This window comes from Sylvia atricapilla, chromosome 26 (assembly GCF_009819655.1).
Source record: "Sylvia atricapilla isolate bSylAtr1 chromosome 26, bSylAtr1.pri, whole genome shotgun sequence".
NCBI classification, from domain to species: Eukaryota; Metazoa; Chordata; class Aves; order Passeriformes; family Sylviidae; genus Sylvia; species Sylvia atricapilla.
The window spans coordinates 2334137-2356078 of NC_089165.1; the positions used below are offsets into that span (position 1 = coordinate 2334137).

Consider the following 21942-nt stretch of genomic DNA (forward strand, 5'->3'; position numbering starts at 1 on the left):
CATCTCCCGCGCTGCTCGTGCTGAGGCTGCCTCGGCGGTGCCATCCAGCACTTGTTCCGAGGGATATGGGAAGTGTGTGACAGCCCTTGTGGCCCCAAAGCCTGGAGCAAAATCGTGTGTCACCCATCGGGAGGCTGCCCGGGAGGAGGGAGCGGCAGCTCCCGGCCTCGGCACGGGACGTCCAGAGGCAGGAGGTGAAACACAACCTGGCAGCTCCATCGAACCCCAGAATATGCTGAGGCTGGAAGGGATCTACAAGGATCATCGAGTCCAACTCCTGGCCCTGCACAGGACACCCCACCAAGCCCACGCTGTCCCCGAGAGCGTTGTCCAAACACTCCTCGGGCTCAGGCTGGTACCCGAGCGGTTCCCTGCGGAGCATCCCGCGGGCTCTCCCCCGGAGCTCGGGGAAGGGCAGGATGTGGCTGCACAGCGCCGATGTCTCGACCGGCAAACGGCCCCGGCATCTGGGCGAGCTCAGAGGGATGGGGGGCTTGGGGTCAGGGCTGTGGAACACCGAGGGTCAGGCAGGGAAGCGCACAAAGGGGCTGCGGTTCCCGCTCCTCTCCCACGGGATCCGCCCCTAAAACTTCCCGTGTGCCAGATTCCAGCCCGGTGCCGGGCGCTGCAGGCAGGTGAATCCGAGGCAGAAAAGAGCCCGTTTGGGACAAAGTGGGTGCGGGGTGCAGGGAGCAGGGCGGGGTCGGGCGGTGATAAGGGAGCAGGCACAATCTCAAAGGGCAGAGCAGGCGGCTCCGCTCCTGCTGCGTGACTGAGAGCACGTGTCTGTGCTCCCAGCTCCCTTCCTTGCTGGCTCCATATCCCCCAACAGCTCTGATGTGCCTGGAGATTTGGGGAAGTGCCATGGATCGCAGCGTCCTGGAAAAAAAATTTGCTTTCCAGTGGGATAAATTCATGTTTAATTTTGAAACCTGCTGAACCAAGCAGCTGCATCCCAAGTTTCTCCATGACATTTGTCCTCTATGACTTGTGACAGCGCTGAACTCGGCTGCCTCCAGGGATGGGGCTGGGAGAGGGATGGAATGGGGCTGGGGTGAAAACCAGGGTCTGGATGGTGAAACACAACACGCTGCCTGTCACAGACCCCACCACACCCTCACTCAACCCACCCCAGCTAAAAGCACTGTGGCTGCTCCTATGAACCCACCCTGGAGGACCAAGCAACACATCAGACACCTCCCAAAAGCAAAATCCTAAATCCTCAAAGGGAATCACAGGGTAACAAGTTGGCTATAGACTTATTTATTTCTTTGCACTGCAAGAAAAGCCTCAGGAACCTGCCCAGCACCCTGGGGTGTATCCCTGTACATCCCTGCACATCCCTGCACCAGGGGTTCCTGGTGGTGGGTAGAAAATCATACCTGTTGGGTTTGCTGGGCAGTTTTCCTGTGCTGTTTGGGGTGTGAACAGCCACGGGCAGCATCCACGGAGAAGGAGAACCCTGTCAGCATCGAACCACCAGCTCTCCTGCCCTGCACCGGCCATCTCTGCAACCCCCCACGGGAAATTAGGATCCCTCAAACCTCTTAATCCCACTAAATAACATCATATGCTTTCTGTTAAATAGGCCAGACCGGTCCTCACCGTGGATTCTAGGAATATCAATGAAAGAAGAGCAAATCCTCTGCCCTTCATGAGAATTACAGCCTCATCATGCTCAGCTGGAGACAGATGACTGCCTAGATCATCTTTCCAATTACACATCTCTCCCAGAGTCCCCTCGGCTTGGCCACCCCAGGCTGGAAAACCCCATCCAGTGCCTTTTCTTCATTTCCAAGGGCCCTCTTTGCCCGTCCTCATGCACTGGCAGCAGGAATTCCCAGAGCCCAGGTGAGGCAGGTGCCTGGGATGGGATGGATACCTTTGCTAAGCAACCGCGTTGCTTTGTGCCAGCTCACACTGACACTGAGAGACAGCAACAATGGGAATCTCTCTGCTCTGCCTCCGCACTGGCTTAAACACTTCAGTCACACAAAGCCTTGGGAGGGTTTGATGCCTGGGCCAGATACTGCACCCCAAACCTGCTGGATGGAGGTCCCAGCCTCCACCACCCACACCTGGGGGGCTCAGCGGGTGTTTTGTTCCTGTCCCCCTCCTCGGGGGTGTGTCCCACCAGCCTGCCTGGGTCAGGCCTGGCCTTGCAGCCCCACTGCACCCCATTTATGCACCCCCAGCCCTGCTGCCAAAGGCGGTGGGAGTTCTTTGCCACCCTGGAGCCCTGGCCCCTTCCCACCCCTCCAGGTACCTGGGGACCCTCATCCTGGCTCAGGCCATGTGCCACATGGGATCCATCCCATCAGCAGTGTCCACTCTGGCACAGGGGGTCACAAGGGTTATGTCCCCCCTCGAACACACAAGACATCCCCTCCAAACCCATACACACCAAGGATGGGTACAGAGCACCCCAAAACATCCCCTAATGCCCTGGAACCCTCAACCCCACATCCCCTATGGCACTGGGGTCCCAACCACACAACCCAATGCTGCACAGCTCACCCCACCCCCTCACACTCAGGATCTGGCTGCCTCAGTGCACAGCATCCCCCAACAAGATGCAGCTGTGGGGCACAGCCCCTCCAAACCCACACCCCCACGTGTGACCCCTCCCCAGTGCTCAGACCCCCCAAAAACCACATGCCCTGCTGCACAGCCTCCCCCATATCACAGAGCCTGGTGCCCACCCCCCATGCATTGTTGCCCCTCCCAAACCAACACTCTGCTGCACCCCACGATGCACACAGACCCCCCCAAACCACACACCCCTTTGTGGCTCCCAAATGCTAAGACAGCACCCCAAACCACACACGTGGGCCCCCCCAAACCATCCTCTGGTACATCCTCTGGTGCACCCAGACCCCCCCACAAAACACACACACCCCAGGGAGCCCCCCGCGGTGTAAGGACCCCCAAACCCACACACCCCGTGTGCCCCCGGTGCAGACACATCGCCCCCGCACAGTCACGCACCCGGTGCCCACCCCCCACGCCCGGTGGCGTGTCCTGTCCCCCCTCAAAGCACGTCCCCCGATCACCCCCGCCGAACCCCCCCCAAACCCACGCATCCCTGCGCCGCTCCCACCCTGAGCCCGTCCCGCCGGTGTCCCCGCGGGGCCGGTGGCGGCCGCCGGTACCTCTTGGAGCGCTGGAGGAGGGCGCCGGCCGCCCGCTGGCCCCGGTAACCGGGCGGGGCGGCTCCCCAGCAGCTCGGGTCCGACATCGCGGCCCCGCCGGGGCCCGGCCGCGTCCTCCGGCACCGAGCGGCTCCTCGGCATCGAGCGGCGCCCCCGGGACGGTGCGGGGCCGGGTGCGGGGCCGGGAGCGGGGCCGGGCTCCCGCCGCCTCCCGCCGCCGCCGCCTCCCGCCGCCGCCCGCCCCTTCCCGCCCGGCGGTACGGGGTTACCATGGAAACGGGCAGCGCCCCGAAACGGGGTCGGGGTTTCCATGGAGATGGGGGGATCACCCCCAGAAGGAGAGGAAGTGGGGGGGGGTGACCGCGGAAAGGCGGCAGCGGCACTAAACAGTGTCGGGGTTACGGTAGGGCTGGGGCATCACCCCAAAATAAGGTCACGTTTGGCCTGGATGGAGGTGAAGCAACAGCCCAAGAGGAGATCGGGATTGCCGTAGAGACAGGGCAGCATCCCAAAATGGGGTCAGGGTTAGCCCAGAGATGGGCCAGCACCCCGAAATGGGCTTCAAGTTACCATAGAGACAGGGGCAGCACCCCAAAATGGGGTCAGGATTACTATGGAGATTCAATATCTGCTACAGATGCATCCGAGGGGCACAAATATCATTCCCTGGGTCAGCGGGGGCAGCCTTGAGGCCTGGGGCTTGCTGGGAGCCCCCTGGCACCCATGGGATGTGTCCTCCGAGGGCACCCACCCACCATCCTGGCAGCGCCCTGCAGCCTCCCGCCCACAGCGGCTCTCCCGTTCAGCCGGGGAGATCCCAACACAGACCCAGGGACACCCATCCTCCTGCGTGGCGGCACCCCCGGGCCACCAGAACCTCCCGAGCTGTGTGGGATGTCACTGCCACCACACTCGCCAGTGCCACAGCCAGAAATCCTGGTGCTGCTGCGTTGGGCACGAGTTCAGCACCTTTCCCCTTAGGTCCTGCTCAGCATCCATGAGACACCAGCACAGGCTGCCTGTCCTTGTCCCCATCCTTATCCCCCTCCTTGTCACCATCCCCACCATGAGCATCCCAAAAACTCTCCTCTTCAAGGCCTCAGCTGAGCATTCACAAGGCCACACTGGTTTTCCCACATGCTGTGGTCGCTACGGGACAAGTGTTGGCCAGGCAGGGCCAGGGCAGGGGGCTGCAGGCAGGGGGCTGCAGGCAGGGCTCTGGGTGCAGGCAGGGCTCTGGGTGCAGGCAGGGCACAGTTGCAGGCAGGGCACAGTTGCAGGCAGGGCACAGTTGCAGGCATGGCACAGGTGCCTTCCTGGCCACAAGTGGCTCTGCCTGTTGCTGAGCAGCGGCAGAGCTCCGGCCGGATCCCGCTCTGCCGGCACCAGCTGCTCTCCCCGGCAGAGGCACCGGTGTCACGGCCGGGTGCCGGGCAGGAGCGGCTCCGTGCCGCGGGGCACAGGGCGGGGTGTGACAGCGCCTGCACCTTGTCCCCGGGGCAGAGCGCAGCTGGCACAGGGCGCAGAACCCGGCCACCACCTCCACCCCTGGGCACCACAAGGGGCGTGTGGCATTTGGGGGGAAGATAGAGTGGGAGTAGAGGGAGGAGTAGAGGTGAGTGTCACACCCCCCGGAGCAGCCCCTGCTCACCTTCAACCCACGGGGCAACATTAATGGTGACAAAGGAGGATTCCCAGGCGCCATCCCCACTCCCACCCTGCTCCCATCACAGTGCCCTGCCCTGGTCCATTCCTGAAGTCCCCCCTCACAACAGGGGTGCTCAGAGCCTGAGCTTGAGCTGCTGCCACAACATTCCCACTGGGGTTCCCCAAAACGAACCAGTCAGTGGCAGAACAAAGCCAGCAGCACAGCCAGGCTGGTTTTGGGGTGTGCAGGGGTTGGCACAGACCCCAGCCACATCACTCCATGTGTCCCATCAAAGACAGTCATACCCTTTTGGAGTGCCCAGGACATTCCTGGTGGAGGAGACCCGCCTTTCTGTCCCCATCTCCACCTCTCCGCCCTCATTCCCTGGAGCAGGTGGCCACGGTTCCCAGGGAGGGTTTGAGGGGGTCTTACCTCCAGGGGTGCAGGGTTAGTAAGGGGCTGCAGGGGCTGCAGGGGCTCAGCAGCGTCGGGCTCTGGCTGCTCGGAGACAAGCTGCAAGGCAAGACGTGCCGGCGCCGTGTCAGTGGGTGATGGATGGCGCTGGTGGCCCCTCGGTGGCACAGCCCCCTGGGTCTGGAGGGGGCTGGGGGCCCAGAGCAGAGGGGACATGGGCTGGGGGGCTCAGGCAAGGAAAGTGAGACAGAGCTGGAGGGGGAGCGCAGAGGACAGCAGGGATACTGCAGTGTCTAAGGCTGTGGCTGGGAAAGACAGCGGGTGGTCTGGCGCTGTCGCGGGGGCTGTCACCGGGAGGGCCCGGGCTTGTGACTGCAGGAGAAAGGACCAGGACCCCGCGGCCTGGGGGTGGGGATGCAGCGGGATAGGAGCGGGCCGGAACGGGGCATGTGCCGGCACAGGGAAGCAGCGGGATGGGGATGGCCCGGGATTCTGCCGCCCTCCCCCGGTGCCGGTGCCGGTACCGGCGCGCCTCGCCCCGGCTCCGACTCACTCCAAGGTCAGCGAGGGGATCTTCAGCCTGTCCCGACGCGACTTCATGCCGCCGCCGCCACCCGCCCCGCTCCGCTCCCGCTCCGCTCCCGCCGCACCGGCGGCCCCCGCGCTGGGCGGCTCCCGCGGGCGGGCGGCACCGGCGGCCCCGACGGGGCTCCGTGCTCGGCCCGCCGGGCCCGGCCCACCCCCGCGCCTCGCCTCGGCCCGGCCCGGCTCGGCTCGGCTCGGCTCGGCTCGGCCCGGCCCGGCCCGGCCCGGCCCGGCTCGGCTCGGCTCGGCTCGGCTCGGCCCGGCCCGGCTCGGCCCGGCCCGGCTCGGCTCGGCTCGGCTCGGCTCGGCTCGGCTCGGCCCGGCTCGGCTCGGCTCGGCTCGGCTCGGCTCGGCTCGGCTCGGCTCGGCTCGGCCCGGCCCGGCCCGGCTCGGCTCGGCTCGGCTCGGCTCGGCTCGGCTCGGCTCGGCTCGGCCAGGCTCGGCTCGGCTCGGCTCGGCCCGGCTCGGCTCGGCTCGGCTCGGCTCGGCTCGGCTCGGCTCGGCTCGGCCCGGCTCGGCTCGGCTCGGCCAGGCTCGGCCCGGCTCGGCACGGTTCGGCAGCCCCCGGGCCCCCACGCACCCGACCCAGCGCGCCCGGTCCGGCGGCGGCCCCGATCCTCGCCGCTCCCGGGATGTGCCGGGGCGCTGCCGCTGCTGAGACACCGCAAGGCCAGCACAGCCCCGGTACAGCCCCGGTACAGCCCCGGTGCAGCCCTAACCGTGCCGGTATGGCTGCAGTGCACCCCTAACACAGCCCCGGTTGCTGCTGCCGTGCATCCCCAGCACGGCCCCGGCACAAACACCCAGAGCAGCTCTGCAGCAGCCTCCTACCACGCCCAGCATACCCCAGTGCACCCCAGCACTGCTCAGAACACCCCAGCACACTCCAATTCTGCCTAGAACACCCCAACACACCTACAGCAGAGCACAGCACACCCCAGGACACCCCAGTTAACCCCAGCACATCCCAGTACAGCCCAGGAGATGCGCACTCAGGTCCTTCCAGTGCCAGAGAACATGACGATGCCACTCCAGATTTGGAGACAACAAGGCCTGGTCCCATTCAACAGCCATCCCACGGTGCCAGTGCTGTGTCCCCAAGTGTGACCCTCCCGGTGACACCCCACCCCACGCCCTGGGTGGCCCAGCTTGGGGACTTACGCTCTTCCTCGGCGCGGCAGGCTCAGCTCCTTCTGCAACAAGACAAGCACGAGGTGGGGTCAGAGTGTGGCCCTGGGAGCCAAGGGTGTCCCCCTGCAGGACCCCCACTCCTGCCAGCCACACCCACACACCTGGCAGCACCCCCACGGCCACACCCAGCTGTCACTGAAGGATCCATCCCCTCTCACAGTGCCCAGGGTGAGGGTGACAAATCACCCACCCCGGGTCAGCCCAAGAGGACATCTTCCAGTGTCCCCAGGGCTGGTGGCCCCATGGCCAGGCCCAGGAGAGACGGCACGAGGGCAGTGCAGTGGGAGCAGCACCCATGTGCCCAGCTGAAGCACGGCCCCAGGAGGGTGGCTTCACCCTGTCCCCACCTCATCCCCCCCACCACAGCAGTGGGGAGCAGCCAGCAGCCCCTACGTTATTTATTTTTCCAGCCTCTGGGAATATTTCTTGTGAGAACTGTTTGCTCACAGGTGGTGCAACAGGCCAAAGAGCAGCTGGAGACAGGAACCCAGGCTAGTGCCATCCTCCTGGGGTGCTGGGCACCATCCGGCTCCAGCACTGCTCTGGTGCCCACCTGGGTGCCACCTGTCACCCCACACAGCGTCACAGATTCCACCAGCACGCTGTGAGTGACACAACGTGGACAGGCTGATGTGTGCCCTGGCACACCATGGGATGCAGGGACATGTGGCAGCTGCAAGTGCTGATTAATGCCCCATCATTGCCCTGATCCTGTGCCCACCAGTCCCACACCCCTGAGCAGCCCAGACCCATTTTTGGCACAGGCACGGAGCTCCCTGCGGGCTGGAGCTGCTGCCACCCATGAGGAGGCCCCCAGCAGCGCCCATACACCCCCCAATCCCCGAGGTACCCACGCCGCATCCTGCTGCCCACGCCACGCAGCCCCTGTGGAAATCCCGGGATTGGGGCGCGCTGCAACGCAGTGATGCAGCAGCATTGCCATGGCAACGGGTGACATCATGCCTGGGTGCACAGGGACTCGGCAGCCCCGGGGCCCACGGGTGCATGTCTGCCCCGGGGTGGCATGGGACAGGAACAGGGGACATGGTGTGGGTGTGGGTGTCCCTGTGCACCCAGCACAGGCTGACCCAGGGCCGGGCTGGGCAAGGGGATATGGGGTCCCTACACAGAGGGGGAGCCCCCAGCACCCTCACCCAGCCCTGCTGTCACCCACCCGGATCCTCACACACATCCAGAGCTGTGGCACTGGCCACCAGCCCCTGCACAGGGGAAGAGGCAAAGGAGGGTCACACTGAGGGTTTTACTGCTCAGCAGTGTGCAGATGGAGCAGTGGGACAGAGGACTGTCCCCTGTGCTCACTCACATCCGTCTATGGGTGCAAGAACACAGAGAACCCAACACCCTTCACTGCCAGGGGCTCTCCAGCCACTCTGTGTCCCCAGGGACAGCCAGAGCATCCCCCGGTGGCCCTGAGGACCCATGTGGGGGAGTGTCACAGAGCCAGCACCCACAGGGTGCCTGATACATCCATCCAGCACTGCATCTCCCTTCAGCAAGTCCCAGTGGGATTAACCATCAGCTGATCCCTGTGAGGACAGCCTTAGGGACCGCACCGGGGCAGCACCGAGGATGGCATCAGTGATGGCATTAGGGACGGCATCAGGGGCACAATCGGGGATGGCATTGGGACAGCATCGGGGACAGCATTGCCGCTGAGCACTTTGGGATTAAGTCCCTGGTGGGAGCCCCTTCCCACTCCTCCTGCCACGGGCATGCGGACACTCAGCCGGGTCTCACAGCTCTGCCCTTCCCGGGACTGCCAGGAACGACACCCACAGCCAGGAGCCCCGAAGCGCAGGGCCACGGCTCTGTCCATCCGCATCCGCGGGGAGGCAGCTCCCGCACAGGGCTCCCTCCCGGGCTGAGCGTGCAGCGGAGCGCAGCCGCCCGCGGAGCTGCCAGCTCGGATGAAGGCAGCGCCGTGCCATCCTCCAACCGCCCCGACAGCTCGGCCCTGGCCCCCCGGATCCTGCAGATGGGGATGGAGGCGTCAGGTCACCCGGAAAATCCGGCTCAGCACTCAACTCTGCCAGCCGGGGGGTCCCCGGTCATCACCCCTCCGAGCGCGGCAGTGAGCGCCAGGGTCCTGCGGGAGCGGGTGCAGGATGGGCAGGAGGATGGGTGTCCCTCTGCCTAAGGGAGCAGGAACGCCGGCCAACAGAGGGGCTCAGAGAGAGCTGGCACAGCGATTCGGCACGAACCGGCATCGGGAGCACGGCTGGAGGGACCACGGTGCTCCCACGGGAGCCCCCACACAGTTGGGTACCCCCCACCAACATCCCATGGCACAGCTGGGGCTCAGGCCCTGCCAGCTCCCAGGTGGGTGCCCGGCTCCTGTCCCACCTGTCACACGCTGCTCACACACAGCACCCACCTCTGGCCCCCGCAGCACCCACCTCTCGCACACACACACACCCACGGAGAGCCCTCCACTCCCACACACAGCACCCACTTCTCGCACACTCACGCAGAGCACCCAACTCCTACCCGCAGCACCCACCTCTTGCACACGCAGAGCACCCCCCTCTCACCAGCGGCACCCACCTCTTGCGCACGCAGCACCCGCTTCACACGCACCCGGAGCACCCACTGCTCACCTACAGCACCCACCCTTTGCACACCCACCCCCAGAGCACCCACCTCTCAACTTAGAGCACCCACCCCTCGCAGACCCGCATCCGGAACACCCACCTCTCATCCCCGACACCCACCTCCCACCCGGAGCACCCACCCCTCCCTCACAGCACCCACCTCTCACCCACAGCGCCCGCCCCCCGCGCCCCCGCGGCGCCCACCCCTTGCAGACCCGCACCCCCAGCCCAGGCTCACCGGGAGCGGGCTCCCCGCGCTCCCCGCCGCCCCCGCCCCGCCGCGCCGCGGTGCCGGTGCCGGTGCCCGGTGCTCACCTGGAGGCCCCGGCGCCGCAGGATGCTGGGCTCGTCCATCCCGCCGCGCCGCCGCCGCCGCCTCCCGCTGCGCCCGCTCCGCCCGGTGCGCCCGGTCCGCCCCGCCGGTGCGCCCGGGGCGCCGCCCAGCGGCCCCGCCGCGTCACCGGACGCGCATCACACCGAGCCCGGGGCTGGCACGGCACGGCTCGGGGCTGGCACGGCACGGGGCTGGAACGACACAGGATGGGGCTGGCATGGCATGGGGCTCGCACGGCTGGCACGGCATGGCACGGCATGGGGATGGCACGGCATGGGGCTGGAACGACACAGGATTGGGCTGGCACGGCACGGCATGGGGATGGCACGGCATGGGGCTAGCACAGCACGGCTGGCACAGCACAGGATGGGGCTCGCACAGCACAGGGCTGACATGGCATGGGGCTGGCACAGCGTGGGGCTGGTACGGCACGGCATGGGATTGGCGTGGCATGGGGCTAGCATGGCACAGCTGGCATGGTATGGGGCTGGCAAGGCTGGCACGGCACGGCATGGCTGGCATGGCATGGGCCTGGCACGGCTGGCACGGCACAAGGTGGGGCTGGCATGGCACAATGTGGGGCTGGCACGGCACAGGCCTGGCACACCATGGCATGGGACCCACATGCACAGTGCTAGAACACAGCACAGTGTGGGATTGGCACAGCCTGGGGATGGCATGGGGCTGGCACAGCACAGAAATGGCACGGCATGGCACTGGCACAACATGGGACTGGCATAACACAGCGTGGGGCTGGCACGGTGTGGGGCCAGTGCTACATAACATGAAGTGGCTGAAGTGGCACGGCACAGCATGGGGCTGGCATGGCCTGGGGATGGCACAGCACAGGGAGGGCAGGGCATGGCATAGGGCTGGCACGGCACAGCATGGGGCAGGTATGGCCTGGGGATGGCACAGCATGGCATGAGAGCCACATGGCCCAGGGCTGGAATGACAAAGCACAACATCAAACAGGAAGGCATGAGGCTGACATGGCAGAGGGCTGAAATGGCATGGGGCTGGCACAACATATGGAATGAGGCTGGCATGGCACAGGACTGGCATGGCAGGGTGTGGGGCTGACAGGGCAGGGCACATTCTGGGTCTGGCACAGTCTGCCTGGCTCAGTACAGCCCAGTATGGCACAGTCTGGCATGGCATGGCACAGTATCACACATCATGGGGTTGGCAAAGGTTGGCACAGTCTGCCTGGCTCAGCATGTCCCAGCACTGCAGAGTCTGCCACGTCATGGCACAGCACAGCATGGGACAGCCCAGGCCTGGAACAGTTTTTCTGGCTTGACACAGCCCAGCACAACAGCTCTGGCACATAAATGATGGCCTGGGGCTGGCACAGTCTGCCTGGCATGGTACAGCCCAGCATGGCAAGGCCTGGGGCTGGCACAGCAGGGCACAGGGTTGGGAGCTTGGTGTGGTCCAGCCCAGGTCTGTCCAGGTTGCACAGAGCATCACAGAGCATACGGCCTGGGGCACCACTGCCCGGTCCAGCACAGCACAGCCAGGTCTGGCACAGCACGGTCCAGCATGGCATAGCACGGCCTGGCCTGGTTCAGCACGGCACAGCCCAGTCCAGCCCAGTTCTGCTGTCTGTTGTGGGACAGCAAAGCCCAGCACGGTGCATTTTGGCACAGCACAGTTTGATTTGTACCCCCACCCCGGGCAGGACACGGGGACACACAAAGGGGCCACATGGAGAGTCCGGGGGTCCCAGGGGACCCTCTGTGCCCCCAGCCCGGCCGTGCCCACGCTGTCCCAGCACAGGGACACTCCCGCCACCGCCGCCCTCCGGCCCCCAGCAAGGGCCACACAAGGGGCCGCTTTCTGTGGGAACAAGGGCACTCTGTGCCCGGCCCTCGGTGCCACCCGGCTCCACCGTCCCGGGTCACCCGCCCCGTCACACGGCTCTGCTGCCACCGCGCTCTCCCGCCTCACTGGGGCTTTGTTCTCGCGGCGCAGGGAATGAGTGGCTCTGGGGACAAGCACAACAGACCCCCCCCCCCAAAAAAAAACCCCAGAGAACCTCAACCTTGGAGCAGCCGCTGGAGACTCACCCAGTTACGGGCAGAGGAGGAGAAACACGCTGTGTGCACAAAAAAAAAACCCCAACCAAAACCCCCAAGACTCATCTGTGCTTACCTTGCTCTTCTCGCCGTGCCGGGGCACGCGGTGTGGCCGCGGGGCAGGCTTGGCCTCATCCCGGCCAAAAAAGGGGATACTTTGGTTGCTTTCTCTTTTGCTTTTGGTAAAAGTGGGGCATGCACTCACGTCTTGGGCTCTGCCCTGCCTGGAAACGGCACATTCTCGGCAGAAGAGGAAACCCCAAGCGCGGGAAGCCGGGCTGAGCGCCGGGGCTGCGGCACGCCCGAGAGCAGCACCCGCGGGTGCAGGGCTTTTGGGGAGCCGGGAAGGGCAGCGGAGCCCCGGTCCGGTGTGCGACACCCCGGGTAGGCGATGATGGGGTGGCTGCTGGTGGCGCTGGCGGCGCTGGCACAGGGCGGTAAGTGCTCCTGCGGTGCTGGGAGATGAGAGATAACTTCAGAAGACTTTCAATGAATGATTCGGGGGTGATAAGACCTGGGGAGCTCCCGGAGAGAGATGGAGATATTCACCCAAAACCACAGGGACGGGGTAAAGATGGTGAATCCCCGGTGGCAGCGGGCAGGAGCTGGGGCGAGTGGCACTGGCCACCGGGGAGAGGGAACACGGGGGGCTTGCGGTGAGAATGGCTGGGGCGGCTGCTCGGATTCCCCATTTGAGCAACGCGGCAAGCAGGCAACCAGCACACCAGTTCTCCCTCCATGCACGGGATGGAGTTTGAGATGCAGGAGCCTGCAGCCACTGCCCTGTCCCGCAGGCACCGTGGCAGCCCAGGTCGTCTCCTGCTGGAAGAAATGCAACAACCCCAGGCTATTCCACTGCTCCTGGCCGCCCCTCGGCCCCGCCGGCAACACCTCCTACATCCTGAATTTCTGGTGAGTTGGGCAGCCCGGCGGGAAGGGGGAGCCCATGGGATGTGTCTCGGATCCCAGCCTGTGCCCACTCCCTCCCCAGCTTTGAGGAGCACAGCTCTTGCCGCCGGTTTGAGGTGGGCACGGTGACCAAGTACAGCCCCACGGATCAGCAAATATACACCTTAGTGAACAGCACGGCCTGGCTGGAGGCGCGCTGGGGCAACCAGGTCCACAAGACACCAAACCACACCCTTCACCTCGACAAGGCTGGTGAGTGCCCCAAGGACCTGGCTGGCAGGCAGCACCAGCACTAAAAACTGCCAGACCACCCAAAACCGCCTCATCTTTCCAGTCAAACTGGATCCACCTCCTGCTAAGATATCCTTCTCCAAGTCTGGTGGCCAGCTGAGGCTGCTTGTGCCACGGCCACAGTGCCGTGGGCTGGAGCAGCCACCACAGCATGAGGCTCGCTTCTGGAGGGTGGGAGACAGCAGCTGGACACAGGTAAAAATGCTGTTTGCTGGAGCTGGCAGTGACCATCACAGCAGCCCAGGGAGGATGGGGGCTCAGTGATGTCACTGTCCCCCCCAAACCCAGCTGTGTCCCATCTGTTTCACTGCATTATCAGCTCTGCCTTGGCCATGGGATCCTGCAGCTGCCCGTAACAGGATTCTCAGGGATTACACAGACAAAACCCCAGATTATACTAATGACGACAATGGATCAAATCCGGACGCTTGTCCCCAGCAAAGCTCTCACAGCTGGGGACCCCCCATCCCTCTCAGCTGCTGCCAGGAGAGTCCCACGATTGAAAGGGCCCCTGGCCACCATGTCCCCTGCACTGTTTGGCCATCCTAGTCTCTGGGATGTTTGGGGATCACAGGGCAGCACTGATGTCCCAGTAAAATACTGGTTTGACTGGGTGGGTGTCTCCATGCCTGGTTCTCTCTGCAGGTGACATGTGAGACTGTGAAGGTGACAGCTGAAAATGACTCAGGTTGGTTTATCCTGTGGGTCTGTTGGGGATAAGCATCTCCCAGGGGCGCTCCTCAGCCAGCACCTCACGATGGCCAAAAGTTGGGGAGAGGAGGGGTCACCCTCAGCTGACCCTGCCACCCCTCTCTAGTGACCTGTGCCCTGGGGGTCAACGGCACCTTCGTGGTCCAGCTCCGGTGCAAGTTTCCCCACTGGAGTAGCTACTGGAGTGACTGGAGCAGCAACATCTCTGTTCCAGTGGGTGAGGAAGAGGAGGGGAGCCTGGTGAGATCCAAATAGCTCCCAAAAGTGTTGATGGCTCAGTCAGGCTTGTTCCTCCTGCAGAAAACCTGGGGAGCCCGGTGCTGAGCCACCAACTGGACAGACTGGGGACAGACGGGCAGCGGGTGCTGAGGCTCAGCTGGCAGGTACAGTGGCATCCCTGGGGGCCCTCCTGGGTGTCCCCCACCATTTCATGCCCCAAACCACCCTCTTTTCCTCCCCAGCCAGTCCTCAAGGAGCAAAAGGACGGCACCTACAAGCTGGACGTCCACATGCTGGCATGTGGCTGTGCAAGGTCAGAGGAGGAGGACACTGTGGAGCTGGGCTGGGAGGTGACAGAGCACGACCTCACACTCTCCGGGGCTGAATACAAAATCCTGCTGACTGCAGTCAATGCCGCAGGGTCGGGGCCGACACAGCAGCTCCGTGTGCCGCCAGGCCACCACACAGGTACCTGCCCCTGAGGAAATGCTGAGCTCCCCTGGCAGCCCTCGGGGTGTTATTTTTTCCAGCTACCCCGAATACCCCCCGTTTGATCCCAGATCTCAGGTTCAAGGAGATCAGTGTGGATGACAGCACCGTGACTGCGCAGTGGGCTGCACCGGTCCCCGGCGATGCCTTCTGCTTCCAGCAGCAGACACTGCCAAAGCCTCCCACAGAGAGAGTCTGCATCCAGCAGGAATTCCCTGCCAACAGCAACCACGTGGAGACAGGCAAGGGAGCGCCCCAAGCCCCCCGCTGTCCCCTCACCCGGGCTCAGAGGGTTTAACCAGCACCGCCGGTTCCTCCCCAGGAGAGCTGGGAGAGCCGGGCTGTCACCGCCTGGCTGTGCACGGCAGGGACCCGGAGCGGGGCTGGGTCACCTTCGCCCTGTGGCACTACTACTCCAGAAACGGTGGGTGTGCGATCACGGGGCACCCGCACCTGCCTTCACTCCGGGAGGGGCACTCCTGAAACAATCCCCCGGGTTTTTTTGCACTCAGATTCTCTGGTCGTGCCCTTCAACATCAGCGCCGGAGACGCCGGGGTTGTCCTCCGGTGGGAACCGTCCCCACGTGCCGCCTGTCCCGGTGCCCTGGACAAGTATCTCATCTGCCACGTGGCCGAGGGGGACAATGTGACCTGTGAGTGGGACCCCTCGATCCCCGTGGGGCAGGAGGAGGGTGCTGCCCCCAGGCAGCTGCCAGACTGCCCCACATTCGGTTTTGTTTGCCCAGACAGTGAAGTGAACGCCACAGCATCAAACTACACCCTCCAAAACCTGGAGCCTGGCACAACCTACAGGGTGGGTGTTTGGGAGGTGACAGAGGACAGAGAGGAGACCTGCAGTGCTTGGCGGCCCTTCCAGACCAAGGCTTTGGGTAATGGCTGAGACTCCCCACCACTCCCAGTGGGGTGCTCTCTCCACTGTGGGCTCGCCCTCACCCCAAAACGTTTCCTGTGTCGCTGTTGGGGGCAGGAATGCCACCACCCAGCCATTCCTATCCCCAGGTCCCCAGGGAGCGGTGTGGAGAGGCAACCTGAAGTACCTGGGCATCTTACTTGTACTCCCTGCCACAGCTGCCATCTACCATCTGACCAAAAAGAGGTGACAGAGCACCCTCGTCCCCAAAGCCGCCCAGGCCACCCCCACCATTGCCCACCCCTCACCAACCACTCCCTCCCCAGAGCTCGCCGCCTCCTCTTCCCACCCCTTCCCAAGCCCGGGGGCACCAAAGCCGTCCAGTTCTCTGCCGACGAGATGAGGCAGGTGAGGTGTAAGGTGCAGGAAGGGGCAGATCCCACAGCCCCAAAAGCCCACTCCCAGCCCTGGCACGGGATGTTCCACCTCAATCCCACCTAACCCCTAGGGCCAGCACCGGACAGGCCTCCTGGAGCCCTCGGAGAGGTTCAACCCAGCCGAGCTGCTGCTGCTGCTGGAGCCGAATCCCAGCGAGGAGACGAGTGACACGGGCACCCAAACTGCGGTGCCACACCCCGAGGTGTCACAGCCCGGCTCCGAGCTGGAAAAGCCGGCGGCAGTGGTGGTGTCCCCGCAGGGCTGCAGGGAGGAGCTGCCCTTCGCCTACCGCAGGCAGGAGATCCTGAGCCCAGAGGGATCTCCACCCTGCGCCAGAAACCCACCCGGAGAGGAGGAGGAGGAGGAGGAGGAGGAGGAGGAAGAGGAGGGAAGGCAGGGGCTGAACCAGCCGCTGATCCCCATTGCCCTGCTCATCTCCGACAAACCCATCATCATCAGGGATGAGGAAGGGTGGGATCCCCCGCCGGAGTAGTCGGTGCCGTGGCCATCCCCCGGCTGGAGCAGCGGGGACGGACGGCAGCAGGGACACGGGGATGTCCCGTGGAATGCAGTGTCTGCGTGGGATGCTGAGCGCCCAGTCCGTGGGTGGCACCGGCACTTCCAGGGGGGTTTCTGGTTTCCAGGACAAGGAAGGCGATGACTCTGGATGCAGCATTGCACCGGGGCAGGTTTTAGCCACGTAATTTCCAGCCTCAACTTTTTGCCGGCAATAAAACCTGAGTGAAGGCAGCTGCAGAGTCCAGCCAGAACAGAGGGTATTTCCATGCCTGGATTGGGAGAAGAGGCAGAGCTTCATCACTACCTCCGGAACCAGTATCCTGGTGGGGATGGAAAAAGCCCCAGCACCAAACACCAGCTACCTGTAAAAAGAAAGAAAAAAAAAAAAAATTGAGAAAAATAAACACAAAATTAAAAAATTTAAATAACTGCACAAAGCAGTAGAGCTGAGATGGTTTTTCCTCGGCTGACCCGAGCAGATTACAGCAAGGATTTAGAGCCGAGCTTCAATCGCTGTGGAGGACGCAGTCAGGCAGCGGGGACGGGGGCGATCCATGAGGCCCCCCCAGCCCCTTTCCCGTGGGGCCACGCCGCCACCTCGGGCCTTATCTGGGACAGAACTGGAGATGAAAAGCGATTTGTGGTTTTCTCTGCCTGGCGCGGCGGTGTTTACTTGCTGAGATAGCAAAAAAAAAATCTTAAAAACCTGAAAGCTACGTGGGTTTAGTAACTCGCGGTGTCTCAGCCATTGACACTCGGCCTCCTCGCTGCTGCTCTTGGCTCCACTCGCGTTTTGCAAAGCATTTCACTCAAATTGCTCTCGCAGCAGCGGCAGCCGAGGGCGGAAACGGCGGCGATGCCGAGCGGAGCCAGAGCTCCAGGGCTGCACCTTCAGCAGCCTGGGGGGGACAGCGGGGCTGGGATTTACGGCCATTCCCAGAGCTCCAGGCATGAGGTGGCTGCGGTGCTCCCGTGGCTGGGGGGGTCTCATCCGGATGGGGACGTGACCCCCATCACCGTCACCATGTCACCAGTGTCACCAGTGTCACCAGTGTCATCAGTGCCACCGCTGTCCGGCGCTCGCGTCCAGCCCGGCTCAGCTGCTGGTGAGCCACGAGGTGGCACCAGCCCCACGTCCCCACGGCGATTCCCAGCCTCTTGGCACAGCAAATCCATCAATGCCTCCCCGCGTGTGTCAGGAATGTGTGTCGGCAGTCTCTGCGAGGCCCGGTGACTTTGCCTCCGCAGCCCCCCAGATCCCTGGGGATCGGCTGCAGGGGGATGATCTGGCATCCTGCCCGGGGAAAGCCAGCGCAGAGATCACCTGCGGGGGTTTGGTGGCATTTGGGCGATGCCAGGCTCGCCCCAGGGCGCTCCAGGCGCATGTGGAGGAAGTCTCGGGTTACGGGCACATTCGGGTTTCAGCCCCGGCCGCTGTTTCCAGGCGGGTTTGGGGTCAGAGCCATGGGGAGAGCGCTGGGGGTCACTGAGAGCTCAGCACGCTTGGGTGGCAGCAGTAAACACAGCGGCCGGCTCGGGGCCAGCGCCGATGCCAGTTAATCATTCCAGCTCGCGGAACGAGTTCACAGCAGGACAGCCAGCCCCGGCCGCCGCCTTAAAAACACCCTGGGCAGGGAGAGGACACCAGACCCCCCTCACTGCCCCCACCGGGTCACTCCCATCCATGGTGACACGCACAGCCCCTCTGACACCTTCAGGATGGCCCTGTCCCCACCAATGACTCTGTCCCCACCCTGCATTTCTCCCCCAAGTGCCCCAAGCTCCCAGCGCTCTGCCAGGAACACGGTGCCATGTGGAGCTAGGGACGTGCTGGCGAAAACTAATCAAGCCAGGCTTGCCAATTAGTGCTAGTGAGCAGCTCAGGACTTGCTAATTAGTTTAAATTTCACAGGACTGCTTTCCAAATGAGTCCCCAGGCACCATGCTGAGCTTGGTGACCCAAGGACAGCCGCCAGGCCAGCTTTTGCAGCCAGGATGTGACCTTGCCTGTTTCTCTACCCCAGCACAGCACCCAGAGGTGCCACAGGGCACTGGTTAGTCCTGACAAGAGCCACTGCCACCCACAGCCTGAGGACAGCTCATTACACCCAGCAGGGGACTCATTACACCAACGGGGGACTCCTTCCAGGACAGCTCTGGGATAAGCAGCCAAAATCCACCCCAGCAGGGAAGACAAAGGTCAGCCCAGTGCCCTTAAGATTCATCAACACCAAAGTCACTCCATGGGGTCCCCTGTTCACACCAACGGTGCCAGCGCTGCCCACACACCACCAGTGACAATGGCATTTGCTGGCAGAAATGTGCCCTAAAGGGAAAAATCCCTATTTTCCCTATTCTCACAGGGTCCCCATGCTGTGTCCCCCAAAAGTAAATGGCACTGGGGACATGTGCACATGGATTGACCTGGCTCCACTTGCTCTTGTTGCTGGAAAATTCAGCCCTGCATCACAAGGAAGCGGTGGGGCAGCCAGAAGGAGCTGCAGGGAGGTGGTGGCAGCCTGGGGGTTTGCTCCTGGCTCCCTGATTTTATAGAACCACAGGATTGTTAAGGTTGGAAAAGCCCTCTGAGATCACGGAGTTCAATCCAGCACTGCCAAGCCCACCACTAACCCACGTCCCCAAGTGCCACAGCCACACAGCTTTTAAATCCCCCCAGGGCTGGTGACTCCACCACTGCCCAGGGCAGCCCGTGCCAGTGAGTGACAACCATTTCCATGAAGGAAATTTTCCTAATATCCAGCCTAAACCTCCTCTGGTGCAAATTAAAGCCATTTCCTCTTGATTTTGGGGGATGTGGTCTCTCAAAAGTGAAACATAAAACAGCCAGAGGAGTTTGCTACTGTTCATCACCATCAGCTCTGGGGGGTCTGAGCCCCTGCAGAAGGAGAGGTGAAGGTCCAGACTGATATTTTAACACTTGATTAGGATGTTTTGCTCCCAGGTTGAGAAGTCTAACCTATTTTCCAGCCTCGGGGAAACAGCCCTGCAGAGCCACAGCCTGGCTTTAACACAGGAGAGGAGATCACAACTTTGCAACGCCTACCTCATTCATCCATCCATCCCTTTCCCAGCCCCTTCCCTCATTCCTACATCCCTCTCCCAACCCTTTCCCTGCACCCTTCACCATTTCCTGCTCCCTAAAGCCCATCCTGGAGAAGAGCTGATGCCCGTGAGAAGTCTGAGCCCAGCCTGACCACCAGCCCTGGCCTGGAGCAGGATTATTTGCCGGGCAAAAAGCCATCGCTGCCGCCACCTCCACAATGTCACCCGCTGCCAGGCAGATTAGGTGACTTAATCCCTAAGCAAACAAACTGATCCCTGGGATTTATTTATTTTTTTTAATTGTCTTTTAAGCAGAATTCAAAGGCTGCAGACAGCTCATCTCATTCACCTCCCAAGCACTGCAAAGCCCCCCTGGGCAGGATACCTGGCAGTTCCCTGTGGTAGGAAACCTCTGCAGCTGGGCAACTGGGACTTTTCCTCTCTAAAAAAAGAGATTCTGCCTCCCTTAAAAACCCTCCAAGCATTGCTGGTACAGACATCCCAGCAGGGAAGGGGATCCACTGATGGACAGATGGACACATGTGGACAGAGAGCCGCTGGGCTCAGCTTGTTTTGAAAGTCATGGGTATTTAAACGCCGGCATTTTGCAACCATTCGGTGTCACAACAACAACAACTCGGTTCTACTTCGCAAACAGGCCCCGGGGCCGCCCGGCTTTTTCCTGCTCACGTCAGCTGCAACTGCCTCACCCGGCCACGGCTATTTCCAAACCCAGCCACGGAGAATGACTTGAAGCAGCAGCGAAAGTGAATATTTGATCTTTTCCCCTCCACCGAGAGGGGCTCGGAGCTGCCCTCGGGGCGGCACTGGATGCTCAGATCACTGAAAACCCCTCCGGGATGCTGCGAGTCCCAGCACGCCAGCCGGGAGAAGTGGTTGAAAAAACCATCTTCTTCCTGCCCGGAGCGGCCGGGCCATGGCAGGAAACATTTTCTTCCCTGCAGTTTGAATGCTCTCGGATGGCTGCTCGCAGGGCCGGCAGCCCCAAGGGCAGCTCAGCCCCTGGCACGGCCAAGAGCTTTCCAGGCTTTGGCAGCTGTGAAACGACAGCTATTGAATTCTAGAGGTTCCTTTCGGTTTTTTTTTTTTTTTTTTTTTTTTTGTTTGGTTGGGTTTTATTTTTTTTTAATTTCAACGGAAGCTTTATGAGAATCATAAAAGAAATCAGAAACTCCTGGTGTCGGGAGGCGGGCGGCCGCCTCCGTGCGCTCCCCTGGGTATCGGGTGATCGGAAAGGGGAGGACGCTGCGCCCTTATCGGCACACGCGTTCCCTGCCCCCTTGGCAGCGGAGCCGGCCAGAGGCTCTGCAGCATAAACATATTTTGCTCAAGCAGACGGCCAGAGTTGAGCTAAGGACAGCTCGATAACCAGAGAGCCCCCCCAAAATCGCCTTTTTACAGCAGCCTCCCCCATCTGTGTCATCCCAGCAAGCCGCCAGGCCAGCTTTGCAGTGATAAACACAGGACCGAAAGCAACCCCCCTCCTTCTCGCAGATTCCCAGGGTGTTTACCAGCCCTTTGCAAGCAGATTGACTCTCCCTCATTTATTTTTTTCACACGCCAAAACCGCCGGGAAAGCGGAGGGAACCGGCTCGAGCCCCTCCGGGACCGTCCCGCAGCTCCGCGGCCGCTGTCCCCACCGGCACTGCCCGGCACAGCCACCTCCAGCCAGCCGGGTCCCCGCGGGCTATCGCTGCCTCCATCGCTGGGACGGGATGCGGTGGCATTTACACAGCTGCTCAACAGGAAAATCCCTCTCCCTGCTCCCCATAACCCCTCGCATTTAAAGATAACCGCGCTCAGGCTTGTTAATGGGGTTGGGAAATAGGGAGGGGGATCATTGCAGGCTTCTGTGTGGGCATCCCCTTGGACCTTTCTCCCCCCAAACCGAGCTCGGCCTGAGATTGTGTTGTTGTTGTTGTTGAAATCAGCTCAAATTTGCTGCTTCTTGTAGGGTGATAGGGAAGAAAAAAGGAGCACGACCCGGTTTCTGAAGACTTTGAGGCTGGGGCCTGGGAGGAGGGATCAGATCCATGAGGTTTGATAAGGCTGGCCCGTCACTCCTGAGGGGACAGGGAGCAGCCAGGGTGACAGAGCCCCGCACTCTTCAGCTCTCAGCTGGGGACAGCCGTGTCCCCAGTGACCCTGGTGCCCCTCGCTCCTCCCTGGTGCCACATGCCTCAGGAACAAGGCTTTATGTGCAGGGCTCGGGGCGTGGGGTGTCACCGTGCCACATCCCCCTGGACACGGCGGGGACCGCGCACCCACCCGGGGCCGGACGGGGAATTTTCGGGGATTTCTGAAGCGGCGCCTGGGAGTGACGGCAGAGGCAGCCGGGGTGTGGAGCGACGCCGGGAGCAAAGTCCCATCGCGCCACATCCCGGGCACAGGGCA

The 21942-nt window shown here is 62.8% G+C and overlaps 2 protein-coding genes across 4 annotated transcripts in view; one reads left to right on the forward strand and one right to left on the reverse strand.

Annotated features, from left to right (window-relative positions):
- MAST3 (microtubule associated serine/threonine kinase 3) overlaps positions 1-12197 on the reverse strand; it is a 30365-nt gene extending 18168 nt beyond the window's left edge. The window contains exons 1-2 of one of the 3 annotated variants that reach the window (XM_066336294.1): positions 9918-10111; positions 6961-6992 (exon numbers count right to left, since the gene is read on the reverse strand). In XM_066336294.1, the coding sequence (XP_066192391.1) occupies positions 6961-6992; positions 9918-9956 (71 nt within the window). In that variant the 5' untranslated portion in view covers positions 9957-10111. Of the gene's footprint in view, positions 1-5232; positions 5314-5767; positions 5875-6960; positions 6993-9917; positions 10112-12093 lie in introns of those variants that run through there. The other 2 variants (XM_066336293.1, XM_066336295.1) reach the window with 2 other exon arrangements.
- Positions 12198-12212: 15 nt separating this feature from the next.
- Positions 12213-16878, forward strand: IL12RB1 (interleukin 12 receptor subunit beta 1). Its single transcript, XM_066336053.1, is given in 14 exon segments — positions 12213-12247; positions 12249-12401; positions 12537-12929; positions 13009-13178; positions 13261-13412; positions 13863-13905; positions 14035-14145; positions 14229-14623; positions 14742-15066; positions 15149-15289; positions 15383-15526; positions 15657-15753; positions 15834-15927; positions 16022-16878. Coding segments are annotated over 14 exon segments (2670 nt in total). The 3' UTR covers positions 16439-16878.
- Positions 16879-21942: the final 5064 nt, after the last annotated feature.